We start from the raw sequence: 20,368 nt of genomic DNA on the forward strand, positions 1-20,368 counted from the left end.
TTTACCCAGTTCCACAGTAGAGCCCCCTCAAGCATGAGGAGCAGCATAAGAGAAATCATGAAGGGTGCTTGTTTGAAAATTTAACATGAGGGTGATGGAGATGTGCATCATTGGCCTATCAATGCTGAGAGCTGATATCTCAATAGTGAACGAGAAATGACAGGTAAGAAGGGGATAGGCCGTGAAAGGGCATGAAAGTGAAAACACACCACTTACATTTGATGCAATAGGAAAGGTTAGCCAGTAGAGGACTGCAAAGAGAGGGATGATATGGACAAAAATAAGTATATCAGAAGCAAGAAGTCTGCTAAACAACCAGTGGAGCCACTGGACAATAGAGATGCTAAAGGAGCACTCAAGGACGATAAGACCATTGCAGAGAAACTAAATCAATTCTTTGCATCAGTTTTCATGGCTGAGGATGTGAGGGAGATTCCCAAACCTGAACCATGCTTTTTAGGTGACAAATCTGAGGAACTGTCCCAGATTAAGGTGTCATTAGAAGAGGTTTTGGAACAAATTGATAAACAGTAATAACTCACCAAGACCAGGTGGTATTCTCCCAAGAGTTCTGAAGGAACTCAAATGTGAAATTGCAGGACTACTAACTGTAGTATGTAACCTAGCCTTTAAATCAGCTTCTGTACCAGATGCCTGGAGGATAGCTAATGTGACGCCAATTTTTAAAAAAGGCTCCAGAAGCGATCCTGGCAATTACAAGCCGATAAGCCCAACTTCAGTACTGGGCACACTGGTTGAAACTACAGTAAAGAACAGAATGGTCAGACACATAGATGAATAGGATTTGTTGGGAAAGAGTCAACATGGTTATTGTAAAGGAAAATCATACATCACCAATCTACTAGAATTCTTTGAGGGGGTCAACAAGCATGTGGACAAGGGTTATCCAATGGATATAGTGTATTTAGATTTTCAGAAAGCCTTTGACAAGGTCTTCTCACCAAAGGCTCTTAAGCAAAGTAAGCTGTCATGGGATCAGAGGGAAGGTTCTGGTAACTGGTTAAAAGATAGGAAACAAAGGGTAGGAATAAATGGTCAGTTTTCATAATGGAGAAAGGTAAACAGTGGTGTCCCACAGGGGTCTGCAGTGGGCCCAGTCCTATTCAACATATTCCTAAATGATCTGGGAAAAGGGGTAATCAGTGAGGTGGCAAAATTTGCAGGTGATCCAAAACTACTCAAGATAGTTAAGTCCAAAGCCGACTGCAAAGAGTTACAAAGGGATCTCACAAAACTGGGTGACTGGGTAACGAAATGACAAATGAAATTCAATGTTGATAAATGCAAAGTAATGCACGTTGGAAAACATAATCCTAACTATACACAAAATAATGGGGTCTAAATTAGCTTTACCTCTCAAGAAAGATCTTGGAATCACTGTGGAGAGTTTTTTGAAAACATCCACTCAATGTGCAGTGGCAGTCAAAAAAAGCTAACAGAATACTGAGAATCATTAAGAAAGGGATTGATAAGACGACAGAAAATATCATTGCCTTTATATAAATCCATGGTACACCCACAACTTGAATACTGCATGCAGATGTGGTCGTCCCATCTCAAAAAAGATACATTGGAATTGGAAAAGGTGAGAGAAAGGATACAAAAATGATTAGGTGTATGGAACAGCTTCCATATGAGGACAGAATAATAAGACTGGGACTTTGCAGCTTGGAAAAGAGATGACTGGGGGGGGGGGGGAGGGGGAGATCTGATCGAAGTCTATAAAATCATGACTGGTGTGGAGAAAGTAAAATAAGGAAGTGTTATTTACTCCTCCTCATAACACAAGAACGAGGGGTCACCAAATGAAATTAATAGGTAGCAGGTTTAGAACAAACAAAAGGAAGTATTTCTTCACACAACGCACAGTCAACTTGTGGAACTCCTTGACAGAGGATATTGTGGAGGCCAAGACTATAACAGGACTCAAAAAAGAACTAGATAAATTCATGGAGGATAGGTCCATCAATGGCTATTAGCCAGATGATCAGAGATGGTGTTCCTAGCCTCTGTTTGCCAGAAGCTTGGAATAGGCAACCGAGGATGGATCACTTGATTATCTGCTCTGTTCATTCCCTCTGAAGCATGTGGCATTGGCCACTGTTGGACGACAGGATACTGGGCTAGATGAACCTTTGGTTTGACTCAGTATGGCCGTTCTTATGACAAACTGATGGGCTAGGAAAGCGATCACTGCAGCAGCATTCTGAATGGATATGAGCAGGGCAAGACTGCATTTGTCAAGGCCAAAGAGAGGGATGTTACAGTAATTGAGATGTGAGATGATGAAATTTGAACATGAGTTTTAGCTGTGTGGGTGCATAGGAAAGGCTGTCTCTTACAGATATTATGCAGAAAGAATCAGCAAAATGTAAGCACAGCCTGGATGCGAGGACCTAGAAAGAGGGCCTAGTTGAAGATGATGGCCAAGCCTGGCCACCCAGGACATTACAGACCTGAGCAATGGGCAAGATGTTGGTGTTGTCCACAGTGATCTAGAAAGGAGATAGCAAGAAGAGCTTGCAGTGGAAGAGATTAAGGGGTCAGTTTTAGCCATGTTGAGATTGATCTGATAGCTAGACATTCACAAGGAGATGTCAGAGAGGCTGACCAAGATTTTAATTTGGACAGAAGGAGACAGGTCGGTAGTAGAGAAGCAGATTTGAAAGTTGTCAGCACAGAAATAAATGGTAGCTGAAACTGTTACTGTGAGTAACCCTCACAGAAATATGGAGGATGGATGAGGAGGATCTACTTCAGGACACACAAAAGGAGTGGTTAGAGATAGTAGGAGAACCAAGAAAGGACAGAAACAAGAGAGGACAGGATTTCAGGAAGAGCATAATGGATGGTGTCAAAAGGTGGCTGACAGGTCAATGAAGAAGACGATAGAGTACTGGTTCTGAACTTTAGCTAGGAAGAGGTCAATAGTAACTTTGGCGAGAGCATTTCAGTGGAGTGCAAGCAACAGCAGCTGGATTGGAGAAAGCCTAGGATCGAATTGGAGGAGACAAACTCCCAGACAGTGACTGTAGACAGCACATTAAAGAAGCTCAGATATGCAAGGGAGAAGCAACAGTAGTTGAAGAGGCAAGTGAGGTGAAGGGTGGCCCTTTTTAGATGGAAGAGACTACAGAAAGCTTGCATTGTGAGGGGAAAGAGCTAGGGAAGAGAGAGAGGTTTAGGAGACGAGTAAGGAGGGGGATGAGTAGATGCAAAAGAGATGGGATGGAGCCACTGGGACAAGTAGAGAGGTTAGAGGAGGAGAGCAGACAAGAAAATTTCCTCTGTGACATGGAGAAAGAGGAGGGAATTGTAGTGAAGGTGATTATGTACTTGTCAATTTTGTCTTGACAGAAAATCAGTGAGATCCTGTGCGGAGAAAGAAGTGCAGACAGGAAGAGGGTAGGGTTTCAGGACTGAGTCAAATGTGGCAAAAAGGCAGCTGGGAGTGAAGGTATAGGATTCAATTAAACTCAATTAGTATAGTTGCTTTCATTTCATTTTTTTTTTGTTCTCTGCATCTTATACCATATATCTTTGGAAGTCATTTCACAATGTTTAGTAGTGAAGACCCTATGCACTATAAATCTCACCACTTCTCTCAAGCTGCATGATTTAGGAATACCAGCAAGGGAGAAATGGGAAATAGCCTGAAGTTAGGCATGTCTTGCTAAAAATACAGCAACAAAGTTAAACACTCACCTTTTTCTGTGTGGAGACGCTTAAAGGAGTCTGTCTTTGACAGGCTTGGGTCTGAGATCACTTTGGAGCCAAGCTTAACTGTCAAGTCTATTGATCGGTAGCCTTGAGGGAGTTTACGGTCATATAGTAGAGTCAAAAGCTGTGCAAGTGTCATTTCAGCTGCCAAAGGCTGGCCTAAACAACAACACAACTGGATCATTTTCTGGACAACAAATTTATGAAAATTACTTGATTAGGTTACTTTTAATACACCTTGCTTGTTCATTTGTGCCACAGCTACAAAGGAGAATTTAACATCCTTGGGTCCTAACAAGCCTTTACTTCCTGACCACTTCAGTAAAATTTGACAGAGAAGTCCGTAAGTTTAAACTCATCCTGTCATTGCACGGATTACATCAGTCTGGAATAGACTATTGGATACCCACATTCGCAGATACAGCTCACTGGACAGAAGTATTGGTGCCCCAATGATCTCCATGTATTATGGAATCACCGCTTCAGGTTCCATAATTAATACTAAGTTTTGCACTTTATTATGTATGAAAAACAGTATATCCTCCCCGCCAGTTACAGCACTTGTTCTGAGTTAAGAATTAATTTTATGAGAATTTACCATTAATTAGTTTATTAAAATTTTAAAATGAGTCCTTTAAGAAATTTAGCACACTTAAAATAATTCAGGACACAAAGTCTGGCATTAACAGAATAATACAGGCTAAAACTGCAAAGCAACAGGATTCTTAGGAGCAATTGCTCATTCAGAGATTAGTCTTTTTAGCCAGAAACAAAAACTTTTAGAGGCCACTTCGGAGAGAAAGTTTGACCTCTTGTGTTTAGGAATTTGACGTAATTTAAGGTAAGCGTTTGCTCCCTCATCTTTTCTTATTGGGAGGCGGCCAGTCTAAGACCACAATAATCTCCAGTTTTAGGACTAAAAAAAGAATGGTCCTGTTTATCTTTTTCAGTGGGAAGAGGGTCTGATGATCTCTTAAAGTAGAATTACTATGTAATTTATAAACTGATTGCTAAAGTTGCAGAAAGGTACGAGGCATACACATCTAATCTCCAAGCAACTGAACTCCTTTCCCCCACCAGATGTAAAATCCCATGAGCAGACATACTAAGTGGAGACTGGTAATGGTACCACCGGGATGAATGTAACCAGATTGACAGAGGTAGGTAACCAAATTGATAGCTTTAATTGTTATTAAGAAGTTTACTCCACAAATCTCACAGAGAGGAAGCACTGTCTTTGATTTTTTCAAGCAGATAGTTGTCTTGTGTCAAAGCTGCATCCACTTAAGAAGCAAGCTTTCTTTCAATGGCTGAAGTTGTTTCTCCCCAGGCTGCCAGGGGACCCAATGCATTTCCTTAAAGAGTAAATGAAAGGTCTCTATTCCCTTAGACAAGAGATACACCTCAAAATGAAGTGACAGAAAACCAAGCCTGCTGCATCTGCCAGAGAGAGGCAAAGTCCTGGACTTGTGGGGCAGGTTCTGACCATACAGACCGGTAGCCATCTGGGTACCAAAAATTTAGCCAGTGAGCTGCATCAAGTAGCAGCTGTGAGTGTAGTTGCTCAATAGTCCACTACTGGCTGCCAGACTGTATGAAAATATGTATTCATTTTACTGGTAATGAAGGTCTCAGGTTTAAAAACAAAAAAAAAAAAGGAAGCATGGTTGAATGGTTAGAGAGGTAGCCTGAGACTTGGAGACCTGGGTCCCTGCATAGCCACAGGCTTCCTGTGGGTGGCCTTGAGCAAGTCACTTGTCCCTCTGTGCCTCAGTTCCCCATCTGTAAAATGAGATTAGTACTTCCCCTACCTCAAAGGGTGCTGTAAGGGTAAGTACTTTAAAAACTGTGAGGTAATCAGACACTACAGTGATTGATCATTGTGCTCATCTAATCTGATCTCGTGTAATACAGGCCAAAGAATTTCAGAAATTTCTGCATCAATATCAGTATCTTTCAAAAGGACACTGAATCTTAATTTTAAAAAACTTAAAGTAACAGGGGATCCATCAAATCCCTTGGTAGGCTGTTTCAATGGTTAGGTACCCGCACTTAAAATAAATAATAAATAAATAAATAATGCACCCTATTCCCATTTTGAATTTAACTTCAATTTCCAAACTCTAGCTCTTCTTATGCCTTTGTCTGCTAGACTGAAGAACTCTCTGGAATCAGGTATCTTATCTCAGAGTAAGAACTTTGAGACTGATCAAGTCACCTCAAAGCCTTTTCTTTACCAAAATAGATTGAACTTCTTAAGTCTCACTATAAGGATGGTTTTCCAGACCACAAGTAATTCATGTGGCTCTCCTCCTAAGGCACCCTCAATTTTTCAAATTTTTTGAAGTGCTGACACCAGAACTAAACACAGTATTCCAGTCCTGCTTTTATCAATATTGTTTCCCTGCTAGTCTACATTCCCCATTATCCATCCAAGGATAATGTTAACCCCCTTCAGCCACAGCATTACACTGGGAGCTCATGTTTGGTGAGCAATCCACCATGATCTCCAAGTCCTTTTCAAGGCAGTGCTTTCCAGAATACACCTCCAATCCTGTAAATATGACATTTTTTCCTAGTGGAATGACCTGGCATTTGGCTGTATTAACATGCATGTTTGAATAAACCCAGTTTATCAAGCAATCCTGATCGCTCTGCCTAAATAGATAGGGAATGTAGTAATTGCCATACTGGATCAGATCTGTTGCCCATCTATCATGTTTTTAACAGTGACCAGCACCAGGAAGCTGAATGAACCCTGCAGTAGGGCGATGTAAGACAATCTGTACCCCAGTGAAGATCTCCTCATAATCCCCAACAGTCAGAGTTTGACTTAAACCCTGAAACAGATTTTATTTTTTCCAAAAAATTTTAGCATTGACTATAACAACTGTGGATATTCTTGTGAGACCTCAATCCCTAATCCCACTTGAATCTTGACCTCAACAGCATTTTATGGAAAGGTTCCAGTCTAATTACACATTGCGTAAAAAAGTATTTTATTTTACTTGTTGTGAATTCGCCACCTTTCAATTTAAGTGAACATCCCCCCACTCTCCCTCATTCTTGTTTTAGATGGGGAGAACAGACGCTCTTCTCTATACTATTTATAACTCTATATATTATCACAGCTCCTCTTACTTGTCTCCTTACCTAAGGTAAATAATCTTTTTTCAGTCTCTCTTTATATTAGAGTTTTCTGTACCTCTAATGATTCTCATTACTCTTCCCTGAACCCTTCATTCTGCAATAAGGTGACCTGTCATCTTAATTTACCACTCCACCAGTCTGTGAGTCATCTACAAACATTCAAAATACTGAATAGCACATGGCTGCTTTACATATTTTTCATATGAAAATCTGGCTAAGACATGTTATTTTAGGAAGCATAAATATTGTGGCATTCAATCAAGGACACAGACTGGCAAATGAACTTCTCTAAAGCACTAAAGTTGCTATCCACTTAAGTGACAAACTGGATATAGCGGACTCTTGAATTTATCCCCAGGAGGTCAAAAACAGTGAGGCAGCTTACAAAAACTCTTGTTGCTGGGCTGCAGGGAAATCTTTTTTTAATTAAATTGCCAGTTTAAGAGCTAGAGAATGAATTTCAAGGGAAGCCAGCACGTCCATACCTCAGTTTTTACAGCCAAGCTTTATAGGACACATGAGCTGCTATAAAGCCTCGCTTTCATTTGAAAGGTACATCAGTGATAAAATGGTTATAACCCTGCAGTAGGTAGAGGTGAAAGAAGGAATGCAGAGATCCATCAGCATTATACTTACTATTTAATATTACATGTGTACATCATGTTGAGGTTTTTTTTTTTTTTTTTAAACTGAAGGGAAAGTTAATTATTTCAACAGTTTAAAAACAGTTCTTGAAGTTACCTGGTAGAAGTTTATGGTATAGATGAAAAACTGGAACGCTAATGGTCTTGCTGGAAGATTCACCTCCTGAGGAAGAGCTACCTACTTTATCTGTCATCATTCTGCCTCGTCTTGATGGTGGACGAGGAGGAGTTGATGAAACAGCTCTTTTTGACTGAGATTTCAAACCTAGTAAAGAAATGAAATGTTCGAAGTCATTTTGGTTTCAAAAGCCTTTCTAGTTAACTCTTTAATGGAAGACGTTCTCATTACTAGCAGTGCTAATAGCGGGAATGATAACTTTCCTGCATAGAGGAAGTAAGCAATATTAGAACTGCATATAGGTATTTAAGGTTTACGCGTTTGGATTTATATCCACTATTTTATAAAAGTTCCTAGGCACCTTTGATATAACTACAAGGCTATCCATCCCCCAGAGCTAAAAAACAGAAGATATAATCACCACTTAAAATATGAAGCCAAATTGCATTATCCTAACATCACCGCCAAACACCAGCTCTTATTGTTCCATTCCGACCCTTAAAGCCTGGATAAAGAAAATGGTCTAGCAGCATGCTCTGCTGTAAAAATATTCAGGCTATGTCAAATCAAAAGTGATTGGGAAAAATGTGAAGCAGCTTACAAAATTTCTTGCTGTTGGGCTGGAAGGGAAACTTTTCTTAAGTTTGTTTATTTAAGGGCTAGAGAATGAACTTCAAGGGAAGTCAGTGTACCCATGCTGCAGTCTAGCTGCCAAGATTTATAAATACATGGGCTGCTGTGAAGTTTCACTTTCAGCTGACAAGGTGGATCAGTAATTCTTAAACTGAGGGTCCCACTTTACAGAACTCCCTACCAGTAGCTCCCCCTCTCTCACAGTAACAACCACATAACACCTTACTTGGTATTTATTTTGATTTCTAAAAGTATAAAAAAAGGGTGCCTGTATCACATTTTTAATAGAGCTGGAAACCAGTCAAGGACAACATGGGACCAAAGCACAGTTTATGACACAAAGTATTCTCAACAACTTTAGTACCCCAGTTAATGACAAAGGTCTGAATTCAAGCAAATATCACACAGTTTTTGTGCCCCCCTGATATTGCCCCACATCCAGAGAGACAGTTCAGTGACACTACCTGATTTTAATCAGCAAGTAATATGAAATTTCTACTCAATAGCAGGGAATAATATCAGACAACATATAAAGACATCTCAGATTAAACAGGCTGTCCAGTACTCTAAGAAAGTCTGTTGACAGATTTAGACACTAATTTTTTTTGCTTTCTGCACAGCCATTGTAAAAGGTTCCAAGAAATTCTTAACACAAATAATCTGATTCGGCATGCAGCTTCTATCACTGGCACGTGGTCTTCTTACCACTTCAGTTGCTATAGGTCATCAGAAGATCATGGTGATCCAGGAGGACAAAGCTACTGAACAAGACACTTTGGAGCCTCTTCACTGGTAGCAAGAGATATGGGTGACCAGATAGCAAGTGTGAAAAATCGGGACAGGGGGTGGGGGTAATAGGCACCTATATAAGAAAAAGCCCCAAATATTGGAACTGTCCCTATGAAATCAGGACATCTGGTCACCCTACAAGAGATTATCAAGTCCTACCATCCACACTACAACTAAGGTGGTACGTCAGAGAAACAATATTCTCTCTTGGAGCTCTCTGGAAATGCTCAGGTTCTGTGAACCTCAGAGGGCAGGCCATCAAAACAGGTTCCTTTTCCAAACCTCAAATCATAGGGGACAATCATTAGCCCATGACATGGGTAAAAAAATCCTTCTATCCCAACACCAATCCCAACCAAACACTAGATCAAGAATGTGCCCAACTATGAATTGAGTCATGTAAAACAGTCCAATGGTTTATCACAATGGCCATGAAATCCTGAGAGTTCTCCGAAAAAAAAAAAAATAATAATCAAAATATGGAAGGCATCAAGAACTATGATCATCACGGACTCCAACAGCACTCCAGGTGTGAAATTTAGCAGTTCAGTAGTGCAGCAGGGTGACATGGATGCAAACACCAGCCCCATCTTAACTCCATGCTGGGACTTGTATACAATATGGACACACTCTATTCCAGTGTTTCTCAAACTGGGGTCGCCGCTTGTGTAAGGAAAGCCCCTGGTGGGCTGGGCCCATTTGTTTACCTGCCCCATCCGCAGGTCCGGCCGATTGCGGCTCCCACTGGCTATGGTTCGTTACTCCAGGCCTATGGGAGCTGCTGGAAGCAGCGTGGGCCGAGGGACTTACTGGCCGCCACTTCCAGCAGCCCCCATTGGCTTGCAGCGGTGACCGCGGTGAGGGGGAGTCGCGATCGGCCGGATCTGCGGACGGGGCAAGTAAACAAACTGGCCCGGCCAGCCAGGGACTTTTCCTACACAAGCGGCGACCCCAGTTTGAGAAACACTGCTCTATTCAATCCAATTTTGTGGTGGAAAACCTGAACTGAAGGTTGGATACAAACAGCATAGATTATTGATCTGCATGCTGCTAAAATATTTCTATACATGGGATTCACTGTATACACAAGAGCCCAGTTTCACATGGTTGTGGAGACAGCTTCGAAAAAGTGAAGGGAGTGTAATCTCATTAGTATCTTCTTGAGTGTGTGAATTGATCTATTTAGTAGTAGTAAATTCTGAAATGTACACATGATCATCTGGTTTATTGAAACAAAATGTGGGGAGAACATACTAATGAACTGAGAAACAGGGGATACTATATTGATTGAATTTATTTATATGTTTACTTAATTCTATAAAACCTTTGTTTAAAAAGTTCTGAAGCTGCAACCATTTCAAGTTTCCACCAGAGAGTCCTGCAGATTCTGAGGGTTTTGTGGCAGAACTGCAGCCTAGATTGCCATAAAAACTGGACCTTGGATATACTTACACAACAAGCTGCAGTTTAAGCGTGATTTACTCTATACTTTATAAATGACTTTTCATGTGTGTATGGAGAAAGATGATGAGTATGACTGGAATGTATGACGTGTTTGCACATTTCATTGATTTTGATGGGAAGACTAGTGTGTGAGAGAGATTTTGGATGAAGAGTCAGGAGAAAAAGATTTTGTGGGTAAGGAGATGGTATGTGTGTATTTTTGTGAGATGAATGTGTGTGTGTATGGAGAAAGATGATGATAGGTACAAGTACAGAAATTAGAAGCAGGGAACGTAAGAGAGAAGAAAGATTGTAAATTTGGGGAAGCGGTAGATAACCCAACACAGGAGAAGAAAGATGAAAAAGAAGGAGAGAACAATTATTTCATAACATAGTAACTGCTATTTAAGAGAAAAATTGAGAAAGACAAAAGGATAGATACAGAATAGTGAAAAGAAAGAAAAAACACATAACTGGGATAAACAAAATTTTTAAAAGGTTTCACTTAATAGAAAGGATAGAAGTAAAATGATGCAATAAAGAACCAGACCTTTAAAGTCTATTTAAAAAAAGGATGGGAGATATAACATGGTGCTTATGAGAACAGAAATTTGCTTAGGGTCAGCCCTCGCTGGCTATGCTGCCTCTCTCATAACTTTATCTTTTTAAATGTTGAACAAAACTTGTCAAGTTTTCTTGTTCACTGGTACATATGAAAGCGCTGTTTTTTTATTCTGAAAATATAGTAACACTTTAAGGATTAAAGTGGATTAGGAAACACTATTTCACTAGGAGGGTGGTGAAGCACTGGAATGGGTTACCTAGGGAGGTGGTGGAATCTCCATCCTTAGAGGTTTTTAGGGCCCGGCTTGACAAAGACCTGGCTGGGATGATTTAGTTGGTGTTGGTCCTGCTTTGAGCAGGGGACTGGACTAGATGACCTCCTGAGGTCTCTTCCAACCTTAACATTCTATGATTTTATGATTAGTCACACCCATCTGTTCCTCCATCCCCACTACCTCTCCCACTGAAGCTGCTGCACTTTATAGTCAGCTGAGTTGCATTAAACATATTTTGAGTAGTGAAACAGTGGCCCAGTTCAGATATAGATGAACCTCTTAAATTGTGTTTAAAATGCTGAAGTCCTGATAGGGGAGACAGTTTGAGAAATACTGGTTTCAAGAGTCAAAAGAAACCAGTGTCCCTCCCTGAGCTCATTTTCATGCCCAGGTGAAACTATGGTAGATCAGCCATCTTCAAAAGATGGTCAGCCAAAGTGTTAAGAGAATACCATGAGTTCCTTAGAAGTTCAGTCATCAGGTCTTAAACAGCAGAACTTCAGAGCAAGATACTGCAATACCTCCTGCAGCCACCTGTTCAACTTTAAATCCCCTCTCCCACAGCCAACTTCTCATGTTTAAGCTACAGAGTGTACATTCCATTCCAATTTTACAAGAGAAGTTGACATGACTGATTTTAGAAGGATATGAATGAGTTTTCAAAAGGTCTAGGATTTTGGAAAAATCCTCTATATTCATGTGGAATAAAGAGTATTGGTTTTATACGTACTTATCTCCATCGTGACATCTTTTGCCACTATGGAACCATTTGTATTTACCATGCAAACGGTGTAAATGAAGGTTCTGGATTTAGGTGATCTTTATAAATACAATATGACACATGCGGGAGACACATGTACTTTTACAAATAGCACTCTTTACCACAGTGTAACTCATTCGTGGTCGTGGTTGTACCGGGGCCCATACCTTGTTGCTAAAGGTCAGTAAGCTTAATTAAGGAGTATCATTGTCAAACATTTTCAGTAGTACACCTTTGGTAATAACAATGGTGGGTTTATACGAGTTGACAATTCTCATTTTATGTTCAGAGGGATTGATTTTACAAAAGAGGTGAAAAGGGGGGAAAAAAAAAAAACACAACACATACCAGAGGCAACAACAACACTGTAATTGTCCTGAAAGCCATTTTCTGCTTTAACTTTTTCTTTCTCTTCGTAGTTCTTTTTTTCTTTATCTTCTTTCTGTTCATTAATTAGTTTAGCTGTGATACTTGGTGTATCTGCAGGAGGAAAAAAAAAGTACACACATATTTTATAGGTATTAAGATGTCATGTTGATTTAATTATCATTTTATAATTTCTCACCCACTCACTAGATATTCATCTGGTTTCACTCAATTACCTTGCTGGCTTGGAGCCTTGAGTTCCAGTCTAACTACCAAAATTATCTTAAGCTTCTTTAATAACAAAAGACCAGGCATTGACAGAGTACTGACAAGAAGTCTTGCAGCTAATTTTCCTTGGACCATTTAAAGAAACAATGCTTTGACAATCCAGGCAGAAGTTCAAGTATTTAGTTGTTTGTATTCGGGTGATATGACTAGCAGAGTTAGAAAAATCACTGCTACCAACAGAAAAAAGGAGATTAAACGAAGATAAATTACTATGTTTAATTTTAGACAACTGTAGACTTAGATGAGTAAGCCAAAATATTTGAACTTGGATGTCATGTTGTAAATCTCAGCTGCTGAGCACTGTGTTTCTACTGAAGGCAACAGAAGCTGCTGGCACCCAGCACCTCTGAAAAATCAGACCACTTATTTAGATGCAGAACACTAGATATCAGTATTAATCTACTAATGGCAAGAATTAAACAATTGTCAATTTTCCTTTTGGTTGCATTGGATGATCTCACATTGGTAATGGATGTCATAGTGCATAAATGGCCAAATAGTCTCCTTGTCTACTTCCGATTGGGAAGGTGATCCAGAAAACGTCAAAAAGGACCACGTGATCATCCTCATCTCCTACTAGTCAAACGAAACATGGGCCTAGGACCTAGGTGTCCAAGGAGTCACCATGTACTTCCTGCAAGGACCCCTTTTATACCACAACCCAGATCATCTACAGTTGAGGCACTGAAAGATAAACTGTTTGCCTGGGGTTCTTCTCCAGATTAATCAAGCATTTTCCTTGCTTGAAGACACAAATTGACTGATGACACCTACTCTTCCATCTGAACCAAATTTCACTTTTGATAGCGAGAGAGAATTACAAGACCACTGAAACCCAGAAAATCTCAGCTATTCTAGAGCTCCTCCAGCATGACAGGGAGCTGTCTCTCCATCAAATCCAGGCAAATCGTAGACACCTGCTGCATTTTATAATCAGGATCCTTAGGTTCTCTGAATGTGCATCATTGGGTTTCTCAGAGCCAACAGGCATATTAGAAACTGCATCTGGGAGGTGTACTTGTAAAGCAAAATTTGAGACTGACTCATGTTGCTATATTCTAGGATGCACTTATATTGGGTCAGTATTATAATCCTCATAGTTGCTGGTGTTTTAAGTGTTGAGCTGAATGTCATTTCAGTCACCTAATGAGAAGGATCAGGGGGTAGCCGTGTTAGTCTATCTACAAAAACAACAAGGAGTCTGGTGGCACCTTAAGGACTAACAGATTTATTTGGGCATAAGCTTTCGTGGGTAAAAACCTCACATCTTCAGATGGCATCTGAAGATGTGAGCTTTTTACCCACGAAAGCTTATGCCCAAATAAATCTGTTAGTCTTTAAAGGTGCCACCAGACTCCTTGTTGTTCTAATGAGAAGGGAGTGAGCAGTTGCACAGGCTGATTATTTTAGCAGATGCTGCTTCCCTATCTGCAGACGCTGCCAGAAGTAGACTGAGTCACTCTTAAATGACCCAGTCCCTTCCTTTTGCACGGAGATCGCACTGCCTCTGGTGGTATAGTCAATATTCTTCACAATTATGATGACTTTTGACTACTTGAAATATGGATAACCATGTAGTTACTGTGCGTGTGCGTTTTTATCCTTCTACAAAAACTATTCCCCCTCCCCTTCAGCTCAAATGGAAGGGTTCTTACAACTGGCAGGCCAGACAATATATGAGTTAATTTAAAAGGCAAATGCAAAGAGAAAGAATTGAGCTATTGCCATTTTTAACTCTCTGTGATGCATAAAGGCAGCCAAAGAGGTATTGGGTATTATTTTTTTAAAAAGTGTTTCTGCTTGTTTATCATTAGGTATTTAAACCTTGTCTACCCAAGTACGCTAAAATACTTGGAGAAATAGGGAAATTATAACTTCATAAGAGACGGCAATTTGAGATTAATAACAAACAAAAGGAAGTACTTCTTCACACAACACATAAAAGTTCAAATGTACTGTAGGACGTACATCATTTTTAATCACAAAGCTCCAGTGAACAGGGTATTTGATTTACTGAAATTTGTCTGGTAATAGAAGTGTCACATACCAGTAACTTCATGTATTTTTTCCCCATTTATTTTAAATTGCTATACTCTGATGAAAGATGCTACATTAGTGCAATATGTTACTGGTCATCAGTATGTTAAAAGACTTTGGAAAAAGTTAATTATGAAAAAGTGTCAGTGCAGCACTGGTTGGTCACAGAAACAGAGAACACCAGATTATCAGCAGATGCAAACAAATATAGCCCCTCAGAAATGCACAAAGTCAATACAACTACACCAGAGGATTTGACTCAAAAAGTTTGAGTTCATCTTTTTTAAACATGGGAGACCAGAACTGCACACAGTACTCCAAATGAGGTCTCACCAGCGCCTTGTACAACGGAAGCAGGACCTCCTTATCCCTGCTAGATATACCTCGCCTAATGCATCCCAAGACAGCATTGGCTTTTTTCACCGCCATGTCACATTGTCGACTCATAGTCATCCTGCGGTCTACAAGAACCCCTAGGTCCTTCTCCTCTTCCGTAACTTCTAACCAATGCGTCCCCATCTTGTAACTAAAATTGTTATTAGTCATCCCCAAATGCATCACCTTACACTTTTCACTATTAAATTTCATCTTATTTCTGATACTCCAATTCACAAGCTCATTCAAGTCTCCCTGCAGGATATCCCTGTCCTCCTCCGAATTTACAACGCCTCCCACCTTCGTATCATCCGCAAATTTTATCAGCCCACTCCTGCAATCGGTTCCGAGGTCAGTTATAAATAGATTAAATAAAATGGGTCCCAAAACCGAACCTTGAGGCACTCCACTAGTAACCTCCCTCCAACCTGACAGTTCACCCTTTAATACAACCCGCTGCATTCTCCCCAGTAACCAATTCCTTATCCACTTCTGGATTTTCATATCGATCCCCATGTTTTTCAGTTTAACCAATAATTCCTCATGGGGTACAGTATCAAACGCTTTACTGAAATCCAGGTATATTAGGTCCACCGCATTTCCCTTATCTAATAAATCCGTTACTTTCTCAAAGAAGGAGATCAGATTCGTTTGGCACGATCTGCCCTTCGTAAAACCATGTTGTAATTTATCGCAATTGCCACTACCCTCCAGGTCCTCCACTAGTTTCTCTTTCAGAATTTTCTCTAACACCTTGCACACTACAGATGTTAGACTAACAGGCCTGTAGTTACCCGGATCACTTTTTTTCCCTTTCTTGAAAATAGGAACCACATTAGCTATTCTCCAGTCTAACGGGACCACCCCCGAGTTTACAGATTCATTAAATATTATCGCTAACGGGCCTGCTATTTCCCGCGCCAATTCCTTCAATATTCTCGGATGTAGATCGTCCGGTCCTCCCGACTTAGCCCCATTAAGGCGTTCAAGTTTTGTTTCTACCTCAGATACGGTAATCCCCCATCCCGAGTGCCCCTCTATAGTGGTGCTAGTATCCCTAATACCTTCATTGACCTCATTAAACACCGATGCAAAATATTCATTAAGATATTGCGCCATGCCTAGATTGTCTTTAATCTCCTCTCCGGCAATAGACTTCAGCAGTCCCACTTCTTCTTTCTTTGCTTTCTTCCTATTTATGTGGCTGTAAAACCTCTTACTATTGCTTTTAATTCCCCTCGCTAGGTCCAACTCTACACGGCCTTTGGCCTTTCTCACTCTATCTCTACATTCTCTGACTTCACTTAGGTACATTTCCTTACTGATCCCTCCCCTCTTCCACTCTTTAAACGCTTTCTGTTTTTTCCTAATCGCCCCTTTGAGTCGGTCGCTCATCCAGCTCGGTCTAAATCTCTTGCTTAGTAATCTTTTTCCCTTTTTTGGAATACAGGCCTCCGACAGCTCATGCATCTTTAACTTAAAGTAATCCCAGGCTTCTTCTGCTTTTAAATCCATTAATATGTTTGCCCAATCCACTTCCCTTACCAGTCCCCTTAGTTTGTTAAAATTGGCCTTTTTAAAATTATAAACCCTAGTCTTTGATTTAATTCTGTTACTCCTTCCATGTATTTTAAACCGAATTAGCTCATGATCACTGGAGCCCAAATTGTTAAAGGGAACTTTGAATACTGAACTCAAATATTCATAAGATTTTGGAAGCATCTCTGGAGAAAATTTGAAAGTATTTTAAATATTGAAAATGTAGGCATAGCAATATATTTTGTGGCCTGGCAGTTGAAGATAAGCTTTGAATGGTTAAGTATGTCTAAGATTGCCTCCTCTAAATCTATTATGTAAAGTTGAAAGAACTGTATGTCAATCTAAAACTGCAACCATTAGAGGAAAGTCTGTGTTATATGTTCCCAAAAAAGTAAAATTTTAATCTCTGATTACTGTCTATTTTGAAACTTTGTTACAAGTATGCAGATATCACGCATATATAATAGCAGACACATAATTTTTCCTTAACACATTATAGAATTAAATGCACAGTATTGAAACTTGCCTGACACACGGTCAAGAACCTCTGCTAATGTTGTTGAGACAGGTAAGTGAAGAGTACGGAACTTGTGTCCTGCGCCATACATTGGATGTTGGATTACATGGCTGGTAGCATTAATTCTACCTTTGTACAGCTAAAAATAAATAAAAACCAGTTACTTGCAAGTATTCAGAAATAAGGCCAACAACAATGACAAGTTGTTAAACTATATTAAGTAAAATCACAATATGCAGCCATTCACTCTCCAGACCAAAAGAAATCTTTTTGAAAGTATGCCAACTTGATAAGATGGTAAAATGATTCATCACAAATAAAAAAAAAAAATTTACAAAGAAAACTGCTGCAAAAATCTGTTTTTGTTTAGCACTCTGAAAATAAAAATAAAAATAAAGACTATTGGTTTAAGTTCAGTACAAGACCCTCTCTCATCATCTTCAGTGTGCGCGCACCTGACATATTAGGTACTTTAGGGTTTAATTTCTTTTATTTTTGAAAGTAAAAGGAAATTCTCCCCCACTCCAATAAGCTTTGCACAGAGGTGGTTACTACTATTGAGAAATCAACAGAAAAAAAAGTTGAAGATAACATACCATTTATGAGTAATCAGAAATATAGTTAGCAAAGTAATTCTAGATTTAGCAATAGGTACTTTGCTTTTATAATACAAGAACCACTAAAAAGTTATTTTAAAATAACTGAAAATAGCACTTCTCAACCCAAATTACCTCCCCCATTTAAATTCATATCCGATTTCTTTAGTTAAAAAATTTTAAATTGCTTTTTACCCCTCCTAGCTTTCCAAAATCCTCCCTGCCCTGCACAGAAAGTTATTATTTTGTTACTTCTTGCTCATCAACAGAATTGTTTACTAAATCCCAAATGCAGGGCCAGTTTATTCCTGTGCAACCCAATCAAAAGCAGAGGGGTTGGATGGGTGTCATTGGGGCAAAATTTAGTCAAAACTAATTTTTTATGACACCTGAGAACTCTGTAGTGTTTGAACAGTGTGTTATGGAATATTTGCTGTTCTGAAGATCTACTCTTTACAGTAAATGCCATTTCTGATCAGATTACTCTACCCACCCAGTTAGAGCTAACTTACACCCTGTTCTAGATAGTTTAGGTGAAAAGATATAAATGTGCAATCCAATCTTAAAAGATTCTGTATGTTGCAAATATATTTTAATTGTTCTGTGTACATCCACATTACGCTAGGATTTTTTTCTTCAGATGTTTGAGATTGAGCAAAAAGAAATAAAAGCTATATCCTAAGAACTATGGAATCCAAGTCAAGTGACAAAAATGACTTGAGTTTAGATAATCACTTTGTAACCGTGGAAAGACAGGATCCTGATTTCTGTAAGAAGGCAGAGCCCTTTCCCCCCGTTTGGGGTTTTAAGCTGCTGGAGCGTGTTGGTAAAAACCTTCAAGATCCAATGTCTGCCATCATTCAATGGGTAACTAGTGAGGAAACACAAAGGAACATCCCCAAGAGAGCCCAAATCTTACTCCAGGGATGTATGGGAGACAAAGGATAGACTCCCCATCAACGGATCTCATTAACCACTTGAAGGCCTAAGACATGGAAATGTTCCTCTTAGAGGTGGATGGAATAGTCTTGGGAATATATATTTGGAGTTACCTTGATGGGTCTCAGGACTGAAGAAGACTGACTTGCCCATTTTGTCCTGGACACTGAGGAGAACTGACCTACCTATGCAGTTATCTCCAGAGGACTCTTGTGTAGATTAGGATGGGTGTGAGAGAGAAGTCCCAATAAGTCATCCAGACTCTGATCCCCTTCTTGTGGGGGAATTGAGGGTTCAAGGACTGGGGACAACTGTGGTAGAGCACCCCTTCTGTGGCTCCTGAGAGAGAGGTCCCTCAAAGAGAGGCACCATCATCACAATTTTTGCTTCCTCTCTAGCCAGATCCACTATGCTGGGTAAAGCACGGTGGGTTGGTGGGAGAACAAAGCCAAGGTGAGACGTTTAGTAAATAGTATAATTTTGGACAAAATCATTTTTTCCTTTTTAAAATCTCCAAATTTTACTTGAGAAGGGAAGAGGAAGTGGGGAACAGCTGTGAAAATTGGCTTTAAAAGCCAAAAAAAAAAAAAAAAAGGAAAGGAAGGAGAACTGAGCAACTGCTCTGTTCAGCCACATAGAGCCAAGAGTCTGAAGAACCACACTTTGGTTTGTGGCCAAGCCCTAAAGACACTGTAAAGGCATTTGAGATCCCTCTGGGATGCTAGAAGAGATAACAGAATGTACCTCTATGGGTGATAAGTAATGGTCCAGAAACAGATGCTGAGCTGACTATAAAACCTAGCAAAATTTTGAATTGAACTGATGTCAATTCAGACTCTCTGAATCATTTTTCAAATTTGTTTTTGTATGCTTCCAGTTCTTTGCTATTGAGAACCAAATCATATTACCACACTCTGTGACAGTAATGTAGCCTGTAATGTCACGTTCCTTTGAAGTCTTTTTCAATGGCTTTTGCTAAGTTAGTAACTCTCTGCAGAGTCTCTTGCTATGTAAAATGAGTGCTTTTCATGAAGAGTGCAAATTTCATACTTTTGGTAGTTGGATGGAAATGTAAACACGCTCTTCTGGTGCTCCACCAAAAGTGCCATTGGGAAACCTGGGCATCAATCCTCCTTTTTAAAAAACGTAAATAGAGTGTCATGGTGACTAGGCAAGAACCTCTGAACTTCCTCAATATACCTTAGAACTGTGTTAGATGTTCCTTTCTCAACAGGTTTAAATACAGTGTTGAACATTATATGTTAGCAGTTTAGGATGATTGCATTTAAGAAGTTGCTCTTCTTTATTTTCATTTTTGTTTTTTGAACTGGTAGCAAAGATCTCCTTGTCATATTTCTTGGTATTTTTAGATGGCACTGTCAACTGCTTGGATATAATATTCTATGGTTTACTTTTCAAATGTAGAATCAATAGTGGGGATCAATAAGTGGGAAAGCAATTTTCCCAGTATTGAAGTATTAGATGGTCTCAGTTCTTCCTTTAATTTTTCCCTTACTTCTTCACTTGTAGCATCAAGCAGTGGACTTGCGAATTTAAATCGGTCTTAATGAGTATATCCTGGATGCAGTGCTTC

General features: G+C 39.7%; 1 protein-coding gene across 1 annotated transcript in view; it reads right to left on the reverse strand.

Moving 5' to 3' along the window:
* Window positions 1-20,368, reverse strand: part of BIRC6 (baculoviral IAP repeat containing 6) — a 310,956-nt gene that overhangs the window by 116,294 nt on the left and 174,294 nt on the right. Inside the window, 4 exon segments of the mRNA XM_054021501.1 lie at window positions 3,727-3,900; window positions 7,633-7,800; window positions 12,466-12,597; window positions 17,249-17,378. Of these exon segments, the coding sequence (XP_053877476.1) occupies window positions 3,727-3,900; window positions 7,633-7,800; window positions 12,466-12,597; window positions 17,249-17,378 (604 nt within the window).

Source organism: Malaclemys terrapin, chromosome 3, assembly GCF_027887155.1.
Source record: "Malaclemys terrapin pileata isolate rMalTer1 chromosome 3, rMalTer1.hap1, whole genome shotgun sequence".
Taxonomy (NCBI): Eukaryota; Metazoa; Chordata; order Testudines; family Emydidae; genus Malaclemys; species Malaclemys terrapin.